At 43.3% G+C, this 26,458-nt stretch overlaps 2 protein-coding genes across 2 annotated transcripts in view; one reads left to right on the top strand and one right to left on the bottom strand.

Annotated features, from left to right (window-relative positions):
• LOC117971457 (zinc finger protein 624-like) overlaps positions 1-26,458 on the top strand; it is a 183,008-nt gene that overhangs the window by 80,545 nt on the left and 76,005 nt on the right. The gene's annotated exons all lie outside the window — the stretch shown is intronic.
• On the bottom strand, positions 847-26,418 carry LOC131709382 (macrophage mannose receptor 1-like). The gene is made up of 6 exons (XM_059011899.1): positions 26,371-26,418; positions 19,102-19,149; positions 5,762-6,103; positions 4,153-4,494; positions 3,193-3,516; positions 847-1,188 (listed from the first exon to the last, which is right to left on the bottom strand). Exons 2-6 carry the CDS (start codon positions 19,136-19,138, stop codon positions 929-931), a joined length of 1,305 nt encoding a protein of 434 aa, XP_058867882.1. The 5' UTR covers positions 19,139-19,149; positions 26,371-26,418; the 3' UTR covers positions 847-928.

Raw genomic sequence — 26,458 nt, 5'->3', positions numbered from 1 at the left:
TACAAAGTCACATTCAAACTGAACTAGTGCACTCCATACCTTTAGAGGCTGGTGTTGAGAGAAGGCTTGAGAGGTTTGGATTTGCAGGAGTAAAAATACATCATTTGCCTTTCTACATTATTGTTTAAATATATTTGTGTGTCTGTGTGTGTGTGTGTGTCAGTGTGTGTCTGTGTGTATTTGTGTGTGTGTGTGTGTGTGTGTCAGTGTGTGTCTGTGTTTGTGTGTCAGTGTGTGTGTCAGTGTCTGTGTGTGTGTGTGTGTGTGTGTGTGTGAGTGTCAGTGTGTGTGTCAGTGTGTCTGTATGTGTGTCAGTGTGTCTGTGTGTGTGTCAGTGTGTGTCTGTGTTTGTGTGTCAGTGTGTGTGTCAGTGTCTGTGTGTGTGTGTGTGTGTGTGTGTGTGAGTGTCAGTGTGTGTGTCAGTGTGTCTGTATGTGTGTCAGTGTGTCTGTGTGTGTGTCAGTGTGTGTGTGTGTGTGTGTGTGTGTGGTGCTGTCCTCACCAGGGCAATAAATAAATGCTAATAAATTGAAACAATAAGTCATTTATTACAAAGCCACATTCAAATTGAACTGATACAATGGTGAACTCCCTGTTAAATTAGTGAGGTTGATAAGAACACTGAGATTCATTTATAACTCATGGTGTGGGCTGTCAATCACACTAAACAAACTGCCATCTTCAAACTGCACTTACCTTGAGAGACCGGAGTGGAAGAGGGGCTCGAGGATTCTGCTTCTGTAACAAGAAAAAGAGAAAAAAAGAAAGTTTATAACAAAGCCAGATTCCTGCAGTGGTTCTGAATCCACTGAAGTGATTACACTGCATACCTTGAGAGACCGGAGTGGAAGGGGGGCTTGTGGGGTCTGAATCTGTAAAGAAAACACACAACAACAAGATTTAGTGTTTCCTGTTTCAAGTTTATTGTTCAAATGCATTTCAATGAAACTGTGTCTATGCTGCTATCTCCACCAGGGCAATGCTGACAATGACATGGTTTATTGTTTTCAAATAAATATAATATATAGACAGTAAGAATGTATATCAAAGCACACGTCTCTCCTGGGTATAACAATGAGGGGTAGCTGCTCCCTCTCACACTCTTCAGTTCTCTACAGTACTGCTGAGCTTCAGTCCAGGTTTTCAGTTCTTTAATCAGGGTGTATCTCTCAGTGATGTTGCTGGGCTCTGTAAACACAAACAGCAGATCAAAATCAATGTCAGCTGTGGAGGTGCGCTGGCTCTCCTGTTGTATAGTGATTGAACCCGAGTCACACCCGGCTCAGCTATCAAGGTCATGAAAAGCAGCATCTCTAGCAGTGCATGGGAGTCTCTTTAGTTTATGTCTGAAAAGTATTTAATAGCAAAGTGGGGGATGGGGGAGTCTATTTAATGATTTAGGAATAATCACTGTTCTTTTTCAAATTGATCATTCATTTTCCTCACAGTCGGTGCACAATCAATATGAAGCAAACAGTATCATTATGAACACATCCCTCCCCATGTGCTTTCATGTCTTTCCTGTACTGGCTGGTATTTGTCTGTTTTGAAGTTCCAATGACAGTTTCAACATTCTAAAGCTCTGAGGGCGTCGACTGCATGATAATGAGCATTCTACCAGGAACCTGATTGGTTGAGGCAGTGCAATAACTGTTTAGTTCAGGTGGCTGTGGTATTTATTATTTTTATTTTTATTATACATGGTGAACAATAATTTCCTATAATCGTTGTTATTGTACAGTCTTATTGTACACGGTGGTGGTGCTGAACCCGTGTGTCATAAGATTGCCAGTGTATGATAAGCGGGATGATAAAACTGCTAACCTCAATCTCTAAAAACAAACTCTACCACCAGTGCATGATCACAACAACACTGTTTAAAGAGAAATACAAGTTACATTTGTCACGAGCAACAAGACTGGCTCATCACTGTGGAGGCCGTACCTCATGAAACATTGCATTTATGCAGCCTAGTGTTGGTTAGAGAAGCACCTGCCAATCGAGCACATGTTGTGCTATCAGTCTGTCAGATCCTTTGCTCATGGTGACTGAAAATAACTTGTAACAGGGAGATGCAGCTTTTATATATTGCAGAATACCTGTCAGACCTCATTTGCATAACAAATGAATCAGTCATGTGAGGTTCAGCCCACTACACACAATACAGCAAAACTACAACCCTCTTTATCACCTTTTATTCTAATACAAATAGTTATTTAACTGCTAAACATATTTCTTCTACACATCTAATAAGGGTCTGTCACAAAGACGGCCAGAGTGGGTGGCGTCAGACCAGAAGCAGGAAGGAATACAAACACAGAGACTTGGATTTTGGTTAGGCTGAGCGCGTGATCGCGCTCAGCATTTAATAAACAGAAAATAAAAGGTTTGAAACACAAAAACACGGGACACGGCACTATACGCCAAAATAAAGAGACATACAAAACGGACTAACACTAAACAAACGGTGCACGGAGAGACAAACAAACACGGTGAGTACAAACACTTTTAGATTTCACTTTACTTTCCTTTACTTTCCTCCTCCTCACCCGTTCTCCACTCTCGAACACCCAACCACCAGTGAGTGAAAATGTGTCTCTATATATACTGTTGTGCTGGGATTCAATTACTAATTAATTACTCACTTGAATCCCAGCACGTGAATTCATTACGTGAAACCCCGTGTTCACATATTATATTTTAAATGCACGTGCGTGATGTGCAATCCCGTGCCTAAATACAAATATACACTATTTAAATACACGTGAAACACAGACCCGTTTATATCCCGTGTACCAATGACTATACACCAACATTTACACACGCAACATACACACAAAACACACAAATGCACACAGGGGCGGGGCGCATTGCCACAGGGTCACATATTTAAGACGAGGATTTTGCTGTCTGGAATATAAACAATCTAAACAAAACAATAAGAACTTTGAAGAATTCACATTTTCTTAAGTTTCTTATGAAGGGAAAAAAAATCATAAGAAAATGTGTTATGAATAACACACCTTCTTAACATTTTTCTTAATAACAAACTTAGAAACACTGTATTTAAGAAGATGTTTCTTCTTTTGAACGTTTTAAGATTACGGCCCCTGTGCAGTATCCAGGGGACCTGGCTTCATCCCCCAGTCCAGTCAGCTGTGTCATTAACAAAGGAATTGAATCACAACTCACCGCTGTAACACATGAAATAGTTACTCTGACTGCAGAGTGAATCCTCCCACTCTCCCTCTGAATTGACTGAAGCACAGAAGAGGTATCGTCCCCAGTTGAAGTAGATGACATCACCTCCACTGGACCACTGCCAGTTCTCTTTGTCACGATACAGCCCGATCCAGTAATACCAGTTACTAGTTGAAGGTATAAGAGCTATAAGCTTATTAACCCTGGCCTGGTCTTGAATGGTGGGCAGGTCTCTGCCTTGGTTTCTGCAGTAGCTCTGAGCTTCCTGCCATGTCTTCCCAGTTCCTTCATAGAAACACTGACCAGAGGAGCCGCCTGGGGAGAGGGGACAGCACAATAAAGATGAGTGAAAACGTGTTCTTCACAGAAAAGATTTCCACTGGAAATGGAACCAACAGTCACAGATTACTGGTCTTGTAAGAATGTAAGATACTAGTAGAACTGTATGGTGATAATAAATATACTAACATGCTTGTGGTTTGTACTGTAACACGAGTATCATTCTGGCATGAGTGACGAAGGTCATGGAAACACCAGGTAGACAAAGAAATCGTTGTGAGAAAAACTCAGTTCACTGTCAATCAATGCTAATGTTATTTTAGAATGTGTAAAGGAACATGTCTTGTTATTATAGGATATTGCACAGCACAGCACAATACCTTAAAGCCTAAGGAAATATAACTGGGGTTTTGTTTACTCTTTAAACCCATTTAGACCCTCTGTGATTGATTCTCAAAGTGGAAACTGCTAGATTTGTCACCGCCAGGACCTACTGAAGAGATCTAATCATGCTTTCCTCTTTCAACCTCTGGAAGGATATTGACCATCCTATCAGCCTGAGCAGGGGGCCTGTGATTGATTCTAAAAGTGGAAACTGGTAGATTTGTCACCACCAGGACCTACTGAAGATCACTGAATTAAATGAAAACACAGTCTGAACAGTGTCCTCACCCTCACAGCAGAAGAAGGGCAACTGATTTTTGCAGCCATAGTCATTCCATCCATCAGTCTTACTCATCGCCACACAGTTCTCATCCCCTTCCCAATTGTTTGGTTCCACGTTGCTCCAGCTGTGAAATGTGTAGTTATCCCCCTGGTGTGACCACTTCCAGGGCTCATTGAACAGGCCTATCCAGAGGGGCTTGCCCTGCGCTTTCTTCACTATTTCTTCATTTTCACTGGCGTTCTTTATACTGACGAGGTCGGTGTGGTGTTCTCTACAGTACTGCTGAGCTTCAGTCCAGGTTTTCAGTTGTTCAATCAGGGTGTATCTCTCAGTGATGTTGCTGGTCTCTGTAAACACAAACAAACAGCAGCTGAGAGGCTGGGAGCTGTGGAGGGGAGCTGGCTCTAAACCCAAAACAAACTGTGTGTTTTCATCAATTCTACAATTTATCACAAACTGCGTCTTGTCTACAGTCAAGTACATCTATGTGTTATTAAAAATAAGGGGAAAAATTCTCAGAAACTTGTTACGCCAAAAATATATATTTTTAGTTGGCTAATTTACTCCTGTTTCAGTGTTCAATGAGATTCAATAATATGAAAATCAATCATAGAGGGTCTAAATGGGTTTAAAGGGTAAACCAATAGGGGCTTCCGAGTGGTGCATTCGGTAAAGGCACTCCGTGTGGAGTGGAGGATGTTCCCTATAGCTTGGAGTTTTTAAGCTAAGCGATTAGAAGAGAATCTCTAGAATTCTCTAGAAGTTGCTTTGACTCGAATGTTATTATTGTTAGTTCATTGATAAATTGTTGTCTAAATGCCTTGTTTGTCGTAAAATTGTTTAATGGAATATTGGCTGTGCAGTTGTTTGAATGTGTTGCCTGCTTCATTGTTCACGTTGATATTAGACAGCTAACACACAGTCTGTCTCAGACAATGTAAGAAGGATAAGGACCCGAGAGACTTCTACAAGGAACTAAAACTCCTTTACTATGCAGGTGAAGCACAGCTTCAAGCTGCTGTTCATACGTAACCTGTCTGCAGAGGTCAGAGGTGCCGTGAGCACAGAAATAAATGCAGACAACTCAATGCCCACCATCCGGAAGCTGCGGAGAGTATGGTGAAATATACAGATACCCGGCCCAATACCAGCAGCACTCAGGTACTAGGAGATGAAGCAGAGCCTGACTTTCCTGAATCTGAAAGAAATGAACTGCCACAGAACACCCAGAGAAGATTTCAGCCTTCACACAGCAAACCCCAGCCCAGAGGGGAAGGTAAACCTGACAGCCCTACACCTCACCAGAGGGGGGAAACACAGTGTTATAGATCCATCCATCTATCACTAATGAAATGTAGGTATCTTTTGGAACTGCCTCTGAAACACACCAAACACATCTAATAAGCGTATGTTTTTGTATCCTTTCAAGGGCAACTTGGATTCAGGGTTTTGACTGAAAATATTTGCAAGCTGAAATAGTTTGAGATATTATCAGCTGTAGGAGTGGGTGGATTTGCAAACTCATACAAGCTCCCCTCACAAGGATGCTTAATAATTATAAGAACAGAAATAAATGAATAATCAATTGCAATATAGCAACAATTACGTCTTTACCTTTGTAGCACATGAAGGCTTTCTGAAGGTGGCAGGGTAAATCAGTCCACTTTCCGTCTGAATTGACTGAAGCACAGAAGACGTCTGCCCTCCAGTTGGAGTAGATGACATCATCGCTGTTAGACCACTGCCAGTTCTGTGTGTCATCACGATACAGCCCGATCCAGGAATCCCCGAGAGAAGCTCCTGTAATAGTTAAGAGCTGCTTTGCTTCTTCCTGGCTGCGCACAGTGGCCAGGTCTGTGTGCTTCTCTCTACAGTACCTCTGAGCTTCAGACCAGCTCTTCACAGTTTTTACAAACACGTGTTTTCTGATCTGGTTGTTTGCAGGCACACAAAACCCTGATAAAGCAAAAAAAAAGAAAACGTTTTTTGGATTTTCCTAAATATATGTACTAATTACCCTGACAAAGAAAGAATCGTGTAGCTGCAAAAATTAGCGAGATAAAATAATGTCACACCTATTCCAACCAGGAGTGGACAAATCCACCGCTACATAGAAAACCTATTATAACAATGAGGTGATGCGGTATTATTTGTATTCATCAGTCAGGACTTGCAGCCATGTATTGAAGTTTGATTATATCAGTCTGCATTCCTCAAGTGAGCGGTCTGTTGACATTTCTATTGTTTCAATGAGACTTCTTATAGGCCATCAATCAGCCTTGACAGGTTACGGTGCCTGGCTGTGTGCGGAGCGGAGCGAGCACATTGTATATGGAGCGGGGGAGCGGAGCGGACATTTCCAGCCTGCTCTTTCACAGCACTAACAACTGAACACGGGTTGATTTTTCTTAAATACATGTTCGGCCCTGGAGTTTGTACAGGAAATTAAAGAAAAAAAGAAGCAGTCATTATACAGTATTTTGCATCATGCCTGTGCCTGGTCATTTTCCAGTTTCAAACCAAAATTAGGCTTTGCAGACTTGAGAATTGCATTTTTTAAAAAGATTTTATATTCAATGTGATTGGCATTGCACTTTATAATTCATTATGAAGGGAAAAATATATATTCTCCCGATGGTGGAGCTCCCATATAAAAATGTGAGAAACGTCATCAGTGTGTCCATCTGTCAGCGGTTATTACATAGCCTATATTGTTCTTATAGAGTTCTACGATTATGCCCCAACACATCATGTTTGTTTGTTTAGTGTTCGTCCCTGTGTGTTAGTGTCTGTTTCTTTCTGGCCTGACGTCATCCCTACAGCCAGCCTGTTCACACACCAATACAGAACGGACCAGTAGCAGCATTGCATTCGATAGAACAAAACTATGGACTGAAAAGCCTTCTTGCCGGCTGCAGATATCCACATTTGAATTTCTTTCAGCCTCCCGCATTGTACATGTTTACCTTTACCTGCCTTTTTTCTAAAATTCCAACCCCCAAATGAAAAAGGACAATTTCTAAAATTTAAAAAAGGCATACTGTGCACATCTGAGACAGGTCAGGTGTTTAAAACTGGCCCTAAAACTGAAATAAGTGAATACGTAAATTGAGCCTGATTCATACATTGTATCCTGCAGACTGATGCCTCTGACGTAGCAGGACTAGGGACAGATAGAGTGCATGGGGCATTTGATATTGTACATTAGCGGGAAGCTGCTTGCGTGAAAGACTCAGAGACCAGGTATGCTGTATTAGAGAAAGAAATGCACAGCCATCATAAAAGAACAAAATTACAAAAGCAAGCTTCTGTGCGCCTCTCATCCAGTGTGTGTGGGCCCGTCCACCCGCATGCAGTTTTTGTCAAGTCCCAAACAAACGGTGACCTCGCGGGGGTTCAATTCTGCTGGGGGCCTTATGTTAGAACAGCAGTGTGGAGTAGTGGTTAGGGCTCTGGACTCTTCACCGGAGGGTTGTGGGTTCAATCCCAGGTGGGGGACACTGCTGCTGTACCCTTGAGCAAGGTACTTTACCAAGATTGCTCCAGTAAAAACCCAACTGTATAAATAGGTAATTGTATGTAAAAAATAATGTGTAAAAAAATAATGTAATTGTATGTAAAAACAATGTGATATCTTGTAATAATTGTAAGTCGCGTCTGCTAAGAAATAAATAATAATAGAGCGTAATTCGCGCATAGGTTAATCCGGCCCTGCTCTGATCTATGTTTTAGATGCACATGTTTCTATACAAGTCACGTTTTTCTAACACATTGAAAATGGATCACGGAAGACGCAGGACAGCAAAGCAGTGTTTGGAATTACTGCAACATTTACCAAACAACGCTTGTGATGCAGCAGAGACAGACAATGACGAGTCTGGCTCTGAAGCAGACTGGGTTTGCAAAGATGAATCTTCCAGCAGCAGTGTGTAGGTTCTATAGACATTGTTATCTCAAATATATTGCAAATGTCGTGGACTTTCTTATGTTCTTATGTTCTTATGATATTGTATATTAACAGGAATCTACATTGAATGAACTTTAATCTAATTTGCCCAGCTTTGCCTAGCGATAAAGATCAACCTAACACCTTGAATGCATCAGGCACTCAGGAAACAAAAGGCTAATCCAACCCGTCTCTAGCGAGAGAAATGTGCTTTAGCATAGGAGTCTGAAAGAGAGAAAAATAGCTTAAAGATTTAGAGATTTAAGACAAATTTCACATCATATTGATTTAATACCACTATGAGTACAAGATGCAAGCGTTTATATTCTTAAATTGCCTAACAAGTATAGAATAACCCAGGTAATCCCTTGTTGTTGTGTCAGTATGTACTAATATTTCTTTGGTAAATTGTTCTTTTAAACCTTAGTTCACATTGTAATGCTTTTAATGTGACATTAATTGTGTAACTGTTTTGTGTGATTTTCAAACTTATTTTGTTGCATGCTTAATAAATACCATCTTTCTAAGAAGAGATTCCCAGTATTGAACCATTCACTCATGTTGAACAAACACGATTTATGAACTTTGAACAGTCTGGAATGTGCTCTATTTTTGGCTTGTTGTAACGTGTAAATCTGCCATCGTTTTCAGAGAGCGATATTAAAAACGGGTTTGTACATTATAATAGGACACTGTTTATTGTAGAGGTCCCACCGAGATCTTGACTATCGAAGGTATCTCTTTATCCCCTACAGTTTTTGGAGGTCCTTTAATTTATTGCTTTTAAGAATATATTAACTGCCTACAATAGTACCCACAAGTGACAGTGAGGAGGATGTCAGCGAAGTGCCAGGACTGAGTGCGTGAAGAGATGTAGTAAGCAACAGATGTTATTGCAGCAGTTATTGTATCAAGCCAAATCAGACCTTGCAAATCCAAGAATGCCAAGTAAAAATTGGCAGGCAGTCCATCGATTCCTGGAGAACAGTCCGTTTTAGCAGATTTAACTGCCTGTAACAAGTCATCTAGAAATATTGGAGCGTCCAGCATCATTGCATCTTCCAGAGAAATGCTGGGAAGGTTGAGATTTTGTAGAAAAGCAAGACATCGCTCCGGGGTGAATGAGATGTCAAATGAGTAAAAATTAGCAAAAGAGGATTGAAAGGTTTCATGAATTACTTTGGGATCAGAAACCAGCCCCTCTGTTTGATTTTTGGAATGGTAAATTGACTGGCGTTTCAATTTTAAAGCAAGAAGGCGAGATGGTCGACTACTGTCTGTATAGTATTTGTGCTTGGTAGAGTGCATGCAAAATTCAACCCTCTGTTTTAACAAATTATTCAGTTCTGCCCGTTCTGCCCTCAATTTTGAATCAAAAGCACTACTGTAATGAGAATTTAAAGTGTTTTCTAAGTTGCTACAGCTAGACTCCAGCTGAGATATCAATTGCAATTTCGACTTTTTTAGATGGGATGAAAACCAAATCGCATTACCACACATAAAACCCTTGATAGAAGCACAACTCATTGCTTGATTGTTTACCAAACCAACATTAATATTAACAAATTCTGTACATTTTGATCTAAACTGAGTCAGAAAATCCTGATTCTGGAGAAGTTAAGTATCTCCACCTGGTCAATTTGCCTTGGCTGGGAGCCAGGTTAAATACAGACACAACTGCATAGTGGTCAGAGATATTTCTAGTCAGTATATCCACATTACCAGAGCAGCATGAAGTATTAGCAAAGGAAAGAATAAAATCAACCCTAGAGAATGTTTTTTGATATGAAGAAAAATATGTGAAATCCTTGGCAGATGGATTTTGAAATGGCCATAAGTCAATCAAATTCAAATCCTTAATGAAAATACACAAAGCTTTAGAAGCTGCTGACTGTGTATTAGAAATACTGGCTGAGGATCTGTCCAATTGATTGTCAACACACACATTCATGTCTGCACCCGCTATTAACTTATACTCTCCCAAAGAAAGCAATTCATTTGTGAGCCAAGGAAAAAATGCAGGCTCATATACTGAAGGTGCGTAGTTTGATGCAAAACCAGTTTTTTCGCCATTCACTGTAGCATAGCAGTGCGCCAGTCTACCCATTTGATCAGAAATAATCCTATTGATAGACATATCCATGTTGCGTTCCATTAAGATTGAAGCTGCCGTTGTCTTTGATCCATCACTGGAAGCTATAACTATCTTAGAACGACCATTTTGAAATCAAAATGTGTCTATTGGCTTTAAATGCATTTCTTGAATCAAAGCTATGTCCGCCTTTTGCCTACATAAATAATCGAGTACCTTTGCACATTTTATTATTTGTTTATTTAGCAGACGCCTTTATCCAAGGCGACTTACACAGACTAGGGTGTGTGAACTATGCATCAGCTGCAGAGTCACTTACAATTGGGGCAGCAGTGTGGAGTAGTGGTTAGGGCTCTGGACTCTTGACCGGAGGGTTGTGGGTTCAATCCCCAGTGGGGGACACTGCTGTTGTACCCTTGAGCAAGGTACTTTACCTAGATTGCTCCAGTAAAAACCCAACTGTATAAATGGGGAATTGTATGTAAAATAATGTGATATCTGTATAATGTGATATAATGTATAATGTGCTATCTTGTAACAATTGTAAGTCGCCCTGGATAAGGGCGTCTGCTAAGAAATAAATAATAATAATAATAATAATACAATTACGTCTCACCCGAAAGACGGAGCACAAGGAGGTGAAGTGACTTGCTCAGGGTCACACAATGAGTCAGTGGCTGAGGTGGGATTTGAGCCGGGGACCTCTTGGTTACAAGCCCTTTTCTTTAAACACTGGACCACACAGCCTCCTTAGATCTTGAATTCAAACCTCATACATTAAAAGATACAACAGAGAACTTAGCCATTGTCATAAAAACACATTATGATATAGATAAGAAAGCATTGAGAAATCCACCCAGGAGCACCGTGTCACGGGTGTCACACTACTTACTTAGGACACTCAGAACCCCCAAAATATATAGTCGCCGACTACGCCATCTGGTGGTAAGCGCCAGGACTAACTAAAAATAAGTTTAAACCTATAATTAACAAAATCAATAACCCACAATAAAAACACAAGTTCGTTAGTGATAGTTGGGATATGGACCAGTAGCAACACCACAGAGAGACAGACAAAGCTTAACTCAGTTAAAACAATATTTATTAAATATTTAAATAAATATTACATAAAAAATTAAATTAAACAAGAAAAAGCAAACACCCACTGGATGGCTAGGGTGTAAAAGTAGCAACACAATAGGCACCCACTAATTAGCTAGGGTGTAAAGTATCAAAAAAAAAAAAGAAGAAAGAAAAAAAAAGATTCCCCCACAATGTTGCCAGCACCAACAACCTCTTCAAAAGGAGGGAAGGAAGAGCGGAGGAGAAGCACACGATGGTCAGTAGCAGCACCCCAATCACCAAGCAGGTAGGTCAGGAATTCTAAATAAATATAAAAACAAAAAGAGAGACAGCAGCAAAACCCCAAAACATAAAAACCTTGCCTTCTTCACGGTAACTAATATACAATAATTAAAACAGAGTAAAATACTGGGTTATTTGCTCTAGAATAACTTATGACACACCTACAGAAACACCAAAGAACAGCAACCACAATCCAGCAGCAATAATAAACAAACAGCTATATTGCTATAGTACAGTACCAAGCTAAAACATTTAGTGGTTCACTTTAAAGTAACATATTCCACACCCACAGAACGCCAGAGGACTCCAACCACAATCCAGCAGCAATAATTAAGTAAAACAAACAGCAACTATATCACTACAGTACAGTATTTCCTTTTCTCTTTCTTCCCCACCAGTCACTGTTTCACAAGTTTCAGGCAGGCTCCGATAATACCACAATGCGTTTATAGCACAGCCTACTAACAAAACAAGAAAAACTTCTTGCCACATACCTGAAACCAATTGCAGAGCAAGAACAATAGCGGCTGAAAGTGAAACCAACCCCAGTAAACACCGTCAGCTTCGCAACAAAATGGTAAAAGGTAACAAGGTAAAAATGTCCAACTCCGCGTCTACCAAACGTCCCTGCTTCAGCTATCCCAAGCAAAACTAAGCTGCTCTCCCGATCTCCGGATACGCTTGCCTTTTATAGTACGTGGTCCTTAACCCAATAAACCACCACTTAAAGAGGTTAATGGCCCTACGCTAAACTACAACACATTGAAATTATTAGTCGCAGGTTGACAAAGTCACTGCACCTTCAGCATCACAGCTACAACAGCGATGTGAAAAAACTAAACAAATATTGAATTCTCAATAACAAAACAATCCATCGTGAAAACGTAAATCAAATAAATAAAATAAATCCTACAACGTGATTGTGTATACTACAACTCAAAAGTATAAAAGTGAACAAAAAGGATTCTATAACAACGTGCACATTTACTTTACGATCCCGTAGCCGACTCAGCTGTTGGCTCGCAGCACATAAAGAAGATAAAACACAGGTATATCTATTTCTTTTGTTACCAAATTACGGTATAGTAGTGGGGTTAGTAGATAAAAAATATAAAACTACAAAAGACAGGGTTGAAACATTCTTTTCTTTAAAACTAATATATGGCAGCTGACAGGGGTACTTATTCCTTTGTGTTCCTACCTCGTGCAACAACCGTACCAAAACAAAGTGCAGGAAAGATTACAGTAAGTTTACAAAAATACAGAAGGTACTTAGAACTCCCAAAAAAACAAGAACAGAGAAAAGATCCCACGATATGTCCCTCTCACAAACCCCCCGCCCCCAGAGCCCGGGGGATCCCCCCTCCCTTAGTTAATACAGGGTTTACAGAGTAAAGAACCCACGATATATCTGAGCATCTTGTTGGCCTTTTTCATAGCTTCCCCACATTGTCTAGATGAAGTCATTTCCGAGTCAATATAAACTAGGTCTTTTTCATAGATTCCTTCTTCAATTTCAGTATCTCCGTGTGACAGGAATGGCTGGGCGTTGACATTGCGGCAGAAGCAGGAAGGGAAACTGACACCAGGGAGTACTGCAGTTAAAGGCGCTTGCACCGTTTTATTTTAAATAATACAAAAATAAATAAAAGGTTTTAACAAAAAAAGACTTGGTCACAGAGCAAAATAAAAGGTTTAAACAGAAACAAAATCATGAACACAAAATATACAGGTCAGGCTGGGCAGTCGCTGTCACTGTTCCTGTATTTTTAAGTTTTGTTTTTCTCTCTTTCTCCACTCTCTCTATGCTCCTCTCGTACACCCACCACGAGCTGGAGAGCAGCAGGCTTTTTATACCGTGGCCGAGGGGTTGAACTAGCTAACAATTATTCTATTACCACTTGGCCACAATCTGCACGAGTTTTTAAATTACTGTGGATGGGGCTACCCATCCACGCTACTAAACAAATATAATAAAACAAACACGGCTACACCGTCACATCTATAAACAACAAAACAATAACAAAATACACAACGCTTCACCGTCATATAAATAAAATAACTAAATCATAATACAAAACAAATACAAAATAACACCCTACACAGGGGCGGAGGGGGAAACCTTGTTCTAAAAATAAATAAACAAATCAATGTACAGGGCACCTCGCCCTGTTACACTCCCCATCGGCCACTTCCCCCCTCAGTCTCAAAGTTCTGGAAGAGGGGGAAGCACGGTGTTTTTGGGGGTGGCCATGGTAGAATGTCCTCCACCCCCCACTTCTTCGTGGCTAGCAGCTCCATCTTCCGGGGTTTCAGCCACACTATCTCCTGCCGCGAAAGTGCAGCTGGGGGAGCTGGTCTCCTGACCTCCACCCACCTTCTTCGTGGCCGGCAGTTCCCCTCCGTGGGGCTCCGACCACCCAATTTCCAGCAGCGAAACTGTAGCGAGGGGAGCTGGTCTGACCTATCCCCCCCCCTTCTCTGTGGCCGACAGCTCCCCTCCATGGGGCTCTGGCCACAGTGTTTCCTGCCACAAAAATGCGGCTGGGGGAGCTGGTCTCCTGATCTCCCCCCCTTTCGTCATGGCCAGCAGCTCCCCTTCATGGGGCTCCAGCCACAGTGTAGCGACCCCAAAAGAAGCAGAGCCCCCGGCGACCCCAGGCGAAGCAGGGCCGTCGACGACCACAGGCGTAGCAGGACCCTCGACAACCCCAGGCGACGGCAGCAGCAGCGGACCCTCGGGAGGTGACGGCAGCAGCAGCGAACCCTCGGGAGGCGACGGCAGCAGCAGCGGACCCTCGGGAGGTGAACTCGGGAGGGGAGCCCCTGGCCATGGAGGCAGCAGCGGGAGCTCCACTTCTCCAATAATAACAGAATCTAAATCATTAATGTAGATTAGGAATAGCAGAGGACATAATACTGATCCCTGTGGTACACCACTGGTTACCTCACTCCATTTTGAGGTTTCTCCTCTAATCTAAGATTTATTCATAGTGATGTGCGTTACTGGGACCATCTGATTTCTCCCCTTCTCTTTGCGATCAGAGAGGTACCCCAGGCTTCCACGGGATCTTCGCCATTCGAGCTGCTGTATGGTCGGAGACCCCGGGGTGTGCTCGATCTGGTCAGAGAGATGTGGGAGGAGCAGCAGGATAATTCGACTAATACAGTCCGGTATGTGTTGGACCTGCGCAAACGTCTTGAGTCTGTAGGAAAATGGGCGCATGACAATTTGCAGCAGGCACTACACAGACAGGAGACACAATACAACAGAGGAGCCCGGTTATGCACATTTCAGCCTGGGGATAAAGTACTTTTATTATTACCCAGTTCTGAGTCGAAACTTTTGGATAAGTGGCAAGGACCCTTTGAGGTTACACGCCGGGTTGGGAAGGTGGACTATGAGATCTGCCAGCCAGAGCGACGGAGAGAAAAACATATTTATCATATAAACCTCTTGAAACCCTGGTTGCAACCGGAGGCGTTGTTAGTGGCGCACGCAGATGACGTCCCAGACCTGGGACCTGATCTTTCTGTGTTGGCGAGAAAAGGGTCGGTACAGATTGCGGAGAATCTGACACCAACACAGAAATGTCAGGCGCAAGACCTGGTGACGGAATTTCCTGACGTGTTTTCTCCCATCCCGGGGGAAACTCGAATAGCCCATCATCACATTGACATTGAGCCAGGGGCGCCAGTTCGCCAGAGGCCATACCGTATACCTGAACGCAAAAGGCAGGTAATAAAGACAGAAATTGATGAAATGCTTAGACTGGGGGTAATAGAAGAGTCCCAAAGTGACTGGAACAGTCCTGTTGTTTTAGTAGATAAGCCAGATGGGTCAACTCGGTTTTGCATTGATTTCAGGCGAATCAATGAAGAATCGAAGTTTGACGCTTACCCCATGCCCCGGGTAGATGAGTTGCTGGAGCGTCTAGGCACGGCTCATTTTATGACGACACTGGATTTAAAGAAGGGGTACTGGCAGATACCCCTGACCCCGGAATCTAGAGAGAGAACGGCGTTTTCAACTCCCTTCGGGTTATACCAATTTAGGACCATGCCCTTTGGGTTGCACGGAGCACCAGCCACTTTCCAGCGGATGATGGATCGCATTTTGCGGCCCCATCAGCAGTACGCCACTGCTTACATAGATGACGTGGTTATCCACAGTGAGGATTGGCCGAGTCATCTGTGTAAGGTAGCGGCGGTGCTACAATCCTTGCGGGAGGCTGGGCTCACTGCTAACCCAAAGAAATGTGCCATTGGGGAGAGTGAGTCGGAGTATTTGGGGTATCGAGTAGGGGGTGGCCAGATCAGACCGCTGATTGCTAAGGTGAAAGCCTTGGCTGACTGGTCGGTTCCTACGACCAAAACCCAAGTGTGCTCTTTCTTGGGACTAGCGGGCTATTATAAGAAGTTCATCCCGAGCTTTGCCACGCTCGCTGCTCCCTTGACAGACCTCACACGGAAGGCTGCCCCAAATACGGTCCAGTGGACGGAGTCATGCCAGAGGGCCTTTCTCGCCTTGAAGCGAAGGCTGTGTAGCAAGCCAGTGCTATGCAGTCCCGATTTCAGTAAGAGGTTCACCCTGCAGACGGATGCGTCAGAGACAGGTCTCGGGGCAGTGTTGTCTCAGGAGGTGTGGGGAAGCGAGCACCCGGTCCTGTATATCAGCAGGAAGCTCCTTCCCCATGAAAAAAATTATAGCACCATCGAAAAGGAGTGTCTCGCAGTAAAATGGGCGGTCGAGTCACTCCGGTACTACCTCCTGGGGCGACACTTCACCCTTGTCACAGATCATGCCCCCTTAGCATGGCTTCACCGAATGAAGGATAACAACGCCAGAATCACACTGTGGTACCTGGCTCGACAGCCCTATGCCTTCAGGGTTGTCCACCGAGGAGGGAAACTGCACCAGAACACAGATTTTTTCTCTCGGGAAGGCATGGGGGTGTAGGATTTTCGAATGTAACAGGGGGAGACCTGTGCTGACTCTGCTGGCGTATTCTTAGTGCTGCAGGAAGAGGGCAGCACTCGTCCAATACCCGCCTGTCAGTCATGGCAGTGACACGGAGAGGTGGGAAAGAGGGTGTGTGGGCTTTTCTTCTCTCTGAGTGGCTGAAGGGCGGGTCTTGGGGGGATTGCTAGCCCTATAAAATAATACTCCACTGTTTCCTCAGATCTGCCCTTTTAAAAGACGTACCGGGAAGTACGGGAGCTCGGGTCGAGAGCTGGGAACAGCCGGGACCGAGAGAAAACCGGGAACAAAAAGAAAATGGAAAGTAAACTTAATATTAGTGGGGAACCCGTGGGCAGACCCCCTGTGTAGTTCTAGGGTAGACTGAGGAGACGGTCAGAGTAGGACGGAGACCCGGGCCGTGCGGCTAGCGACGGCTGGGGTAACGCTGCTGAAGTGCAGCACCTTTTATTTGTAGTTTTGTTACTGTGTTTTATTTTCCTTTTTACTTTCGCCTTTGGTTTTTGAATTATTGTTTGAGCACTTGTAAGTGCGCTCGCACTTGTTCTGTAACGCATCTGGTATTTCTGTGGTTCTGTTTTTATCATCGCTGGTAGGCAGACCACGGTGAACAGCGCCCTCTGCGGGCTAAAAGAAAAAATACACCCGGCACAATAACACTGGGCACCTGTGCGGTGCTTCAAGTACACCTTCTGTCTCCTGTGTGTCAGTGAATCACCCACCACCCTTCCACAAGCTCTTTTTCGTGAACTAGTGAAATATCACCGCAAGTTTACGAACAGCATTAATTTCTGCTCATTATAGGAGAGATCGGAATTTACATCTCATTAGAAATAGATTTGCCGAAAGACAAGATTTAGAACTTCCTTCTGTCAAAGATAAATGAGTGGCATAGTGAAGAGACAGAAGCAGTAGCAAATATAATAGGATGGAGCTCTGGCTTCTGAGACTCTGACCTTGATGCAACTGAGGCACCGGCCAAGAAGAAAAGGAAACCACATTTCCACAAAGACAAAACGGACCTGATAGTGAAATTAAAGAAAATCAAGAAATATTATTTCCACTTCACAGGGCCAAAAACATTAAGAAAAGAAACATGGAAAGAAATAACTAACAACATTAATTCACCTTGACACTGTAAGCGACAAACACTTGATATTACAAAATGGCATGAGGATTATAAAAGAAAGCAGCACAAAATTCAAATAAAACAAACAGGACAAACTGAATGTGATGCATTAAACGCAGCGCAGACCCTGAGCACAGCGAAAACAAACAAACACGAAGATCGAAAAGAAAGGGTCCCAAAAACAGAAAGCATGAATAAAACTAAGCGTGTTTCTATGTATGGAAGTTTACCATGGGAAATCTGCACGGTAATTCTGCAGTTTACCATGTTTGTACTCCTCTGTACCCTGATCATGCTTCCCTATGCTTTCAGTGCTTTATTTAACAATATCACAGACTCTTTTGTTTGAGTCGATGTATATTTTAGTTGTGTAAAGGAATAAAGTACAGAATGTAGGCTTCGCAAGTAAATACTTTTCATGGTAATTCAGTTTTCTATACACTACATAATTAATGAAAAGAAAAGATTTCAGTGTGTGTTTAAAGAACTCTGCAATGATTTGTTTCCATGCTTCCCTTCCATTATTAATGTACAGTTTAAAATAAAGTGCCTTCAAATATAAAAGAAACCAAAACAACATGTACTTATTTGGTTTCTTTTATATTTGAAGGTGCTTTATTTTAAAGTAACTAAAAGCCTGGAAACGTTTAAACAGGAAGTTTCAGATACAAACAGCTAGTTGAATCTACGCCAGTGAGAGGCATGCATAAAATAACAAAACGAAGTCAGGAAAAAGAAACAGGAAAAAAATAATACTACATCAAGGATAAGCACAAAACTTCGATACTATCATGAGGTTCACACATTCACATATGAAAGTAGTGTGAAAGTAGTTTGCAGCCATGAAACTGAGTTACGGGAATGAAAATGACTTTAATACAACGCGGGTAAATCTACAAAGCCTCAAAAACCTCTGAAAAGTCAAGATACGAAAGAAAAATGAATGATACACAGAGCCCAGTGAGACTGCCCCAGTATACCCCAGGATTCTGAGAATAACTTTGGACAGACAGACAGCCTCCATATCCTGTACATCCCAGATTAAGGTCTGTTGAAAAGCTATAGAATAAATAAATAAAAACACCTTTAGGGAATAAAGCCAGATTTTATTTTTACTTTAAAAAGTCCCTTTCTTCTCAAGTGGACACGCGATTCTCTACACATTTGTAACAATGTAGGTGTGACAGACAGCCTTCATATACCTCCCACAGTACCGATCAATGGCTTGTGCTGAGCTGAGCAGATATAACAGCAGCCAGGTCTGCTCTGTAGAAGTGGAGCAGTGCAGTAAACACACAGACACCCAGGAATCACATGTTAGTTTCACATTGAACGTGATTGAGGGACACTGCAGCTTTAAGAACCACATTAACTTTTCTGAGAGGGAATGTGGAAAATATCAAAGCAAATATTGAGAAAAACAGAAATAAAGGAAACCCACCTGCAAGCAGAAGGATGAGGAACCCCCTCTTCTCCATCACAGCAGACTCTGCATTAGAAACAGAAGACTTTCCATTAATCACCTTCATAAGGGAAGCTTCAAATAAAAAAAAAACAGCAAAACAATAAAAACAGAACACTCAATCACATTGGAACCTCAATAGAAATGCTGGTATTATTATTAGTTCTATTTGATGACCAATAGGAGGACTATATCAGCTTTCACTCAGCACATGGTGCTCCAGGTGGTCTCCCATCCAAGTACTAACCAAGCCCAACCTTGCTTAGCGTCTGAGCTCAGACAAGATGAGGCTTACTCAAGATGATATGGCTGATGTAACTGCTGATAAAAAAATACTAATTAACATCCCCTAAACAAAAGGGAGGTGCTAACAGAAACACGTCATTAACTAATTGTAACAAATAAACATTTTTCAAACTGTAAATTAAATGTTAAACTGTAATAATGAACCAAAATAAATGAAACAGAGCACACCACTTAGAGCCCACTGGTCAACAAAAGCTGTCATGTCGCCAGCGGACTCCGCGTTGGTGTACTCTAAAGTAAGCCTTGATTGGACAAGGGCCCTGAACATGTCTCCACAGTCAAATAGACCCTCCCCGATGGTCTTGCACTTCCTGGTCTTGTAAATTGCCACCAATAGGGTTCCTGAAAATAAAAAGGTGGGGGAGAAGTGCAGCCAGAACTGCAGCAGGAGGTTCTTCAGAAAGAGGAAGAACGATTGCAGCCTGGTGCAAAAAAATAAATATGGAACACAGACTGAGATTGACCACAGAAAGAGCATGAAGCGTCTGAGTCGGTGAAGTGACGCAGGATCTCTCCTGACGTGAGTGCTCCGTGTAGCACCCTCAATCCTAGCTCCCCAGCTCCTCTAGGGACCACTGGGGAGTACAAGGCCTCCCACTGGGAACTCGCCCTCTGGGGGTTGGAGGGGCTCCTGCCAAGAGATCTTTTGGCGGGAGACAAGGGGGAGGAAGTGGAGAGTGTGGAGCACCGTCACTTACAGGGGCCTCCTCGACACGAAGCGGAGCGGCGGTTGAGGAGAAATCAGAGATCCTGCTCAGGTTGTTCTCGAGGGGAGGCTGAGGAGGGTCCAGCACCTTTAGTTGGATCAGCAGGGCTGGCTCTCCGGTCCTAAAGACCCCATCGAGATACCTAACAGAGCCTGTGTGCAATGCTGCGTTGCACTCCTGGATCGCTTGGCGGGCCGTTCTGCTGGTCGCCCGAGCCGACCTGACAACCAGTGACTCAGGAGTCAGCCACTCCAAGCATTGGCGATCCAGGGGATCAAGAGCCTCAGCACCAAAGGGGACTCCCCCTTGGTCGGAACGGTGTGTCAGCCAACGGTGAACATGCTCTGGGTCTTGAGCAGGTCCTGGTAAAAGACAGGCAGCTCGGGGAGATGGAGCCGGTCATAGCCCAGGTCATGCAAATGGCGCATGAGGAGGGAGGCCAGTGCACACCACTGCTGGGCTGGGTCTGCATACAAGTATCTCTGCAGGGTCTGTAGTCAGAAGGTGTGCACCTGGCTCTTGATGCACACCAACCTTTGCCCTACCTCGTCCAGAGGGAGACAAAGAACCCCGACAGGGACCCAATGCTTTCTGGCCCAGAAGAAGTTTGTCAGCTTCCTCTGGACCCTGGCAACAAACTCAGGGGGCGGGCTCAGGGTGGTGAGTCAATGCCACAGCATCGATGCCACCAGCTGCTTGATCACCAAGGAAGGCAATTTTAGAACACCCGACCACAACCTCAGTCTTGCAGCAACCTTGTCCTCCAACTTCACCCAGTTGGCAGCAATCGAGGTCGCTGGGCTCACCTGGACTCCCAGGGACTTGAAGCTGTCCGCGCTCCACTGGAAGTGCTGGAGCATGATAGGAAGAGGGTCCATCTGCCAGGGACCTACTAAAAGCCCGGAGCATTTGTTTCAGTTGATCCTGGCAGAGGACGCAGCAGAGTAAATGCTCTGGCAGCTCCGCATCCTCTCCAGATCAACTGGATTGAAGGCCACTAGGAGCATGTCGTCGGCATAAGCCGTCAAGACTACCCTTGTGTCCGGTTTGCCGAGCACCATCCGCGTGAGCCTCCTGTGAAGGAGGCAGAGGAAGAGCTCGATGCACAGCGCATACAGTTGACCGGACAGAGGGCATCCTTGATGTTCTCCTCTCCTGAAAGCGAGGGGTGCAGTCAGGGACCAATTTAGGGAGAAAGAGAGAGGGTAGGGTTTTTGCCTCACCCTGCCCGCAGCCTTGAGGGTGCAGTTGAAGTCATCCCCGAGGACCACACACTCGTCTGCGCTGATGTTTCTCATGTAGGTCAACATCTGGTGAAAGAATTGGACTCTCGCCAGACCCGAGGACGGAGCATACATGTTCAAGAGGTGAATGATATTGTCTCCGTCCTGGATCTGGTGGTGTAACAAATGGCCTGGCACAACGTCAACCACATTGAGTACCGTGGGAATGAAGGTCACGGAGAAGAGTGTCGCCACCCCACAATATGATTCAGTGAGGTGGCTGAAAGACATTCTCCCCTGACTCCAGAAGCCAGTTGGCTTCAGCCTCTGGAGTCGTGTGGGTTTGCTTCAGGAAGCACACAGAGTAACCTCCTTTTTTCAGGTAGATTACCTGGGCCCTGTGGAAATGGTCCTTGTACCCATTGACGTTCACAGTACCGATGCAATACATGATCTTCTGTCAGGATTTGTTGGTGAAACTCACGGGAGATCCTGAGTTTTCCCGAAGTTCACCAACTGGTTGTGTAATTTTTGGGCCTGAATGTGTACGGCTGAGCTCGAAGTTTTGTTGGCGTGGCCAGCCCTGAGGAAGGATCTCACCGAGTTAAAAACCCTCTGAAAATCCCCCCATTTGTCCAGGGCCAGCTGTACCTTGTCCCTGCGGTAGATAGTGGCCTCCAGGAACTCAACAAGCTCCACCGCAGGGATGGCCGGAGAAGGGGCGGACAGACTCTCCAAGTCCACACTGCATGTAGACCCAGCGTCCAACTCCCTCTCCCCCTGCTCTCCATCACCACCTCACGATGGTAAAGCACAACGCACTCATGTTATTGTGTGAGCACTTTGCACCTTATTTTGACCCTCACCGGTCCTCCCTGCGCCCCACCTCCAGGTTTCCTAGTCCTTTTGTTTCAGGGAGTGGGGATGGCCCTACCTTATGTGCTCTCTGGTTTTTCCCCTCCTTCCAGTCCCTCAGTGGTGGGCTGAGGACCGGTTCCCTGGTCCATTTGTTCTACAGGGAGGGGCTTTAACTCGAGGTCATTATCTTCTTGTGCACTCTCCTGTTCTTCCCCTCCCTCTGTCCCCTAAGTAGGGGTCGCTTGCATGGGCTCCACATTGTCAGCTGAGCCCGCACCTGCCTCAGGACGTGTGTCTTTCACCTCCTCCTTGGCAACACAGTGTTCAGGACCTACGTTGCCGCTGGATGGGGGTGGAGCCTGAGGCAGTTGTTCTTTTGGGGGCCCCTCCTGTGCCCCCTCCACTGCGGCCAGCCCCTCGGTGGTAGGTTCAGGGCCGGTTTCTGGGACCTATTGTGAATCGGGGAGGGGATACACCTGAAGGGCTGCCTCCCAGGGTCTTCCCCGGCAGCACAAGTGCCAGGGTCTTTGTCGCCAGTAGAGGGGGGAAGCCAAGGCTTTGGGGTCTTTTGTTTACAGGGGCCTTTCTTTGCCCCCTCAGAAACACCCCCTGCAGCTGGCCCCTTAAAAGGTGGAATCAGGGCTGGTTTTGCTGCACTTGCGTGCAATTGTGGGCAGGTTAGCCTGCACCTTCCTCTTCCCCCTTATGCCACCAGAGACGGTTTCCCCCCGTATCATGATGGGAGGGATTTTGCCTCCGGGGGCACATTGTGCCTGTCCCTTGAGGGGTGAGGTGTTTGGTCTTGCAGGCGGATTTGCTGCCCTGCCTCACAGGGGGTTCTGGCTTGGGAGTCTCCTTTTCAGGGGATCCCTCTGACCCAGCACCCAATGGTGTGTGGTGGGCTTTATCGCCCTCTGCTTCCCCAACCCCTCCATGGGATCTATGAGGATGTACACCCCCCAACTGCAAGACCCCTCTCACTTACAGTGTGTGAGGCAGCCGCAAAGATCAACGGTCCGACCACCTTGGCCATGGCTGTCCGCTCATTTTTATTTATTTATTTATTTATTTATGTATTTATTCACTTTTAATTAAACAAATAACACACAGACACACAGACACACCCCTGCCCTGCAAAAAAACACCAGCACAGGGGCACACAAAAACACAGCACAAAACAAACAGTTTATTTCTTAAAGGAAAAAAATATTACAAAAAACAAAAACAAACCAAACAAAGGTAATTAAAATGAATTAAAAATAAGAAAACAGAGCAGAGCAATGTGCCTGCCCTTCCCCCACTCTGCACAAGGCAGAAGCAGGGGATTGAAACTAAAATATATAAAAATGAAAAAAGTTGTTATTAAAACTACAAATAAAATTAAAAGAAACAAACAAGTCTTCATAATTAAATTAAAAAAATAATAGTGCTTCAATGAAAAAATAGAAAAAAACAGGAACACAAAGGAAAATGGCTGCTCTCCTGCACTTGGAAAAAAAAAAAGAAAAAAGAAACAAAAAGATTTTTTTTAACAGAAAGATGCCCTACTACTAGAAAAAATAAAAAGTAAAAGAATTTGAAAATAAAAAAAAAGTTTAAATAACTGTGTAACAGGGCAGGGTCTGTGCTGCTATCTGACACATACATGATCCTGCAGGGGGAGGTCTGTCCTGCTATCTGATGCATGCATGATCCTGCAGGGGGAGGTTGAGAGCCCCGTAGGATCTGCCTGTCAATCATGGCAATGACATGGAGAGGTTAGGTGAGAGTTGAACTAAGAATTTGCTTAAATTTATTTTTTAAATTGTTTAGTTTATAAATGGTTGGAGAATTCAAGTTCCTTATACAATTTTATATGTAACTTGAACTCTCCAACTGTCTAAAATAGTTAAAAAAGCTCTGATTGGCTAATTGTTAGTTCAATTAAGGGTTCAATTAAGTAACAGAGCTCGGTTGGGACAAACCCCAGCAGACACAGGAGTACTTGAGGACCGGAACCACTGCTCTAGATGAATTATCACTTATTGACGTCACTACTGTGCTATTATGCCTTTTATTTCCGAATGGCTCAGGATGCAAATATAGCCTTGCATTTCTAAAATAACGTGCTATGATTTGTGTGTATAGTTCAGTAGTACTGAGGACGCTGTTTGTGAACTGCGGCTTTAATGAAGCTTTCAACACCGTTCCATCCTTGCACAGCTACAGACTGCGCGTGTTCCTGCCAGAAATCAAATCTTCTGTCCAGTGAGCCAGAGAGAGCGAGAGTTGAGACAAGCAGCTTGCAGCGAATGGAAGAATTATTCAGTTTTCTATTTAAAATACTTTAAATGAACTGCGCAAACACTTTCAAAGTCTCTGGCTTTCACTGTACTAACAATATAATCATCTTCAGAAGCGTAGAATTGTGATTGTCGTTCCATCACTACAGAATAGGGTACATGTTTCACCCGGTTGCGTGTTTCAAAAGAATGTTTATTTGTGTGTGTTGATCAGAGACATGGAAAACTAATATCAACCTGAATACTGAATATGAATTGCTCAAATAAGAAAAAAAAAAAAAGATTAAACGACCTAACTAAATAAATTACTATTCGCTCTGTTATCTGCATAACAATATGATTCCACACTACGCCAAGTTGTTTGAGACACGGGATCAAACTTTGTAAAGATCCAATCAGATCATTACTGTGGTAATAATTGTAAGTGTTTTTACACATGATTTTCCTTGTTTTGTTTCTCCTATCGTTTAGCGGACTGTCTCGTATGAATTGTTTGAATTTCACATTTATTAGGACATGTCAATACTTTACAATGCTTTAGTATTTCAAATGGCAAATATGATTTTAAAGAGTATGGGGTTACTTAGCGATTTAAAAGACGAGTCGAGTTTGTAACAAGTGTTGTTCCAAGTCTAACACCACAGTTTTGCAGCTCCAGAACACCGCTGCTAAGCTGCTATCATGCCGCCCGCACTGTGACAATCAAGCGCTTTACACATCGGTCACTAACTTGATGAAAATTAAACACATCAAAAACGTTTGCCTGCCACAGACATTCATGTATTAATATACCGAATCCACTCCCGGTGAATCACTTTTACACGGAATACATGTTTTAACAAAACGTGATGGCAATAGACCGAAGAGGGCTGTATAATGACAAAGAGACACCCCAGTCTCTCGAATGATATCATCTGCAGGACAATAAAAATAACAATACAATAATAACGCTTTTTACGTTCCGGCTTTGATTTATACCAGCGCGTCTACCCTTCAGTGCACGTTTCTAGCATTTTATTTTTATTTATTTATTTATTTTGCAATCCCTTTTCTATTTCTATGATGCATTCAGTACCAAAACCCGACTGGACGTCAAAAACAGAGAAAAGGAAAAACGAGTTGAGTTGTGCTGCTGCACCGGAACCCTGTGAGATATATTGATCAAATAAACTGCTTCACACCATCAGTCACTTATTGGGTTGTTATGCGATGGAAATTAAGACATACAAGTACTATTGCATAAAGCAAACAATACTATATGGAATACACATCATCAATTATAATGATTTCGTTTCACTATGTTTGCATAAAGACCCAATATTGCACTTTGAAGTATTGAAAACATCTGATTTGAATGTTTTCTTGGCAGGTTTGACTAGGGTAAGCAAGGCTATGCAAAGCACAGCACATCCCATCCTCCAAATGACTTTTTATGCTGCTACAGATTGAATTGAATATATTTCAACAGTTTATATATTTTTAGAAGAATTCCTCCTCAAATGACTCCCGCATTTAACCCATCAAAACAGACTTAAACAAAGTAGGGCTGTATAAGAAACACATATGCATCTGCAGTAAAACAATACAAAATAAAAATATTAAAAAGAAATACATCTCAACAAAATAATAATAGTAATAAATAATATTGTTGTTGTTTATTTCCTATAGAGTAGTAAACTCCTTCTGCAAGAAGCAACTATAAAGCTAATATGTTCAACGTGGGTTATTGAGGAAACTGCCTCCTTAAAATCTATATTTAAAACCTATTGGGGCACTGGCCTTTCTCATATAAACATGCTGCTGTTTTTAATGGATATTTAATAATCTACATACAGACAAATACATCTAGATAATATTTTTGGAAAGTCTTACCTTAGACACAAAGCAGTGTCAAAGTGTTCTCCCTGGTCTGAAACGCGCTGACACTGTGAGGCTCAGTTTAGACATGCTGTGATATACT

Source organism: Acipenser ruthenus, chromosome 43 (genome assembly GCF_902713425.1).
Source record: "Acipenser ruthenus chromosome 43, fAciRut3.2 maternal haplotype, whole genome shotgun sequence".
NCBI lineage: Eukaryota > Metazoa > Chordata > Actinopteri > Acipenseriformes > Acipenseridae > Acipenser > Acipenser ruthenus.
This window is presented reverse-complemented; position numbering and strand designations above follow the sequence as displayed.

Bases quoted from the DNA above. Each gene is read 5' to 3' on its own strand.
- LOC131709382 (XM_059011899.1), bottom strand. From the start codon at position 19,138: ATGGAGAAGAGGGGGTTCCTCATCCTTCTGCTTGCAG. The intron at 6,104-19,101 runs GTGGGTTTCCTT...TTGCTTTATCAG, and splicing joins CCTCATCCTTCTGCTTGCAG to GGTTTTGTGTGCCTGCAAAC. The intron at 3,517-4,152 runs GTGAGGACACTG...CCCTCTCCCCAG, and splicing joins GCCCTTCTTCTGCTGTGAGG to GCGGCTCCTCTGGTCAGTGT.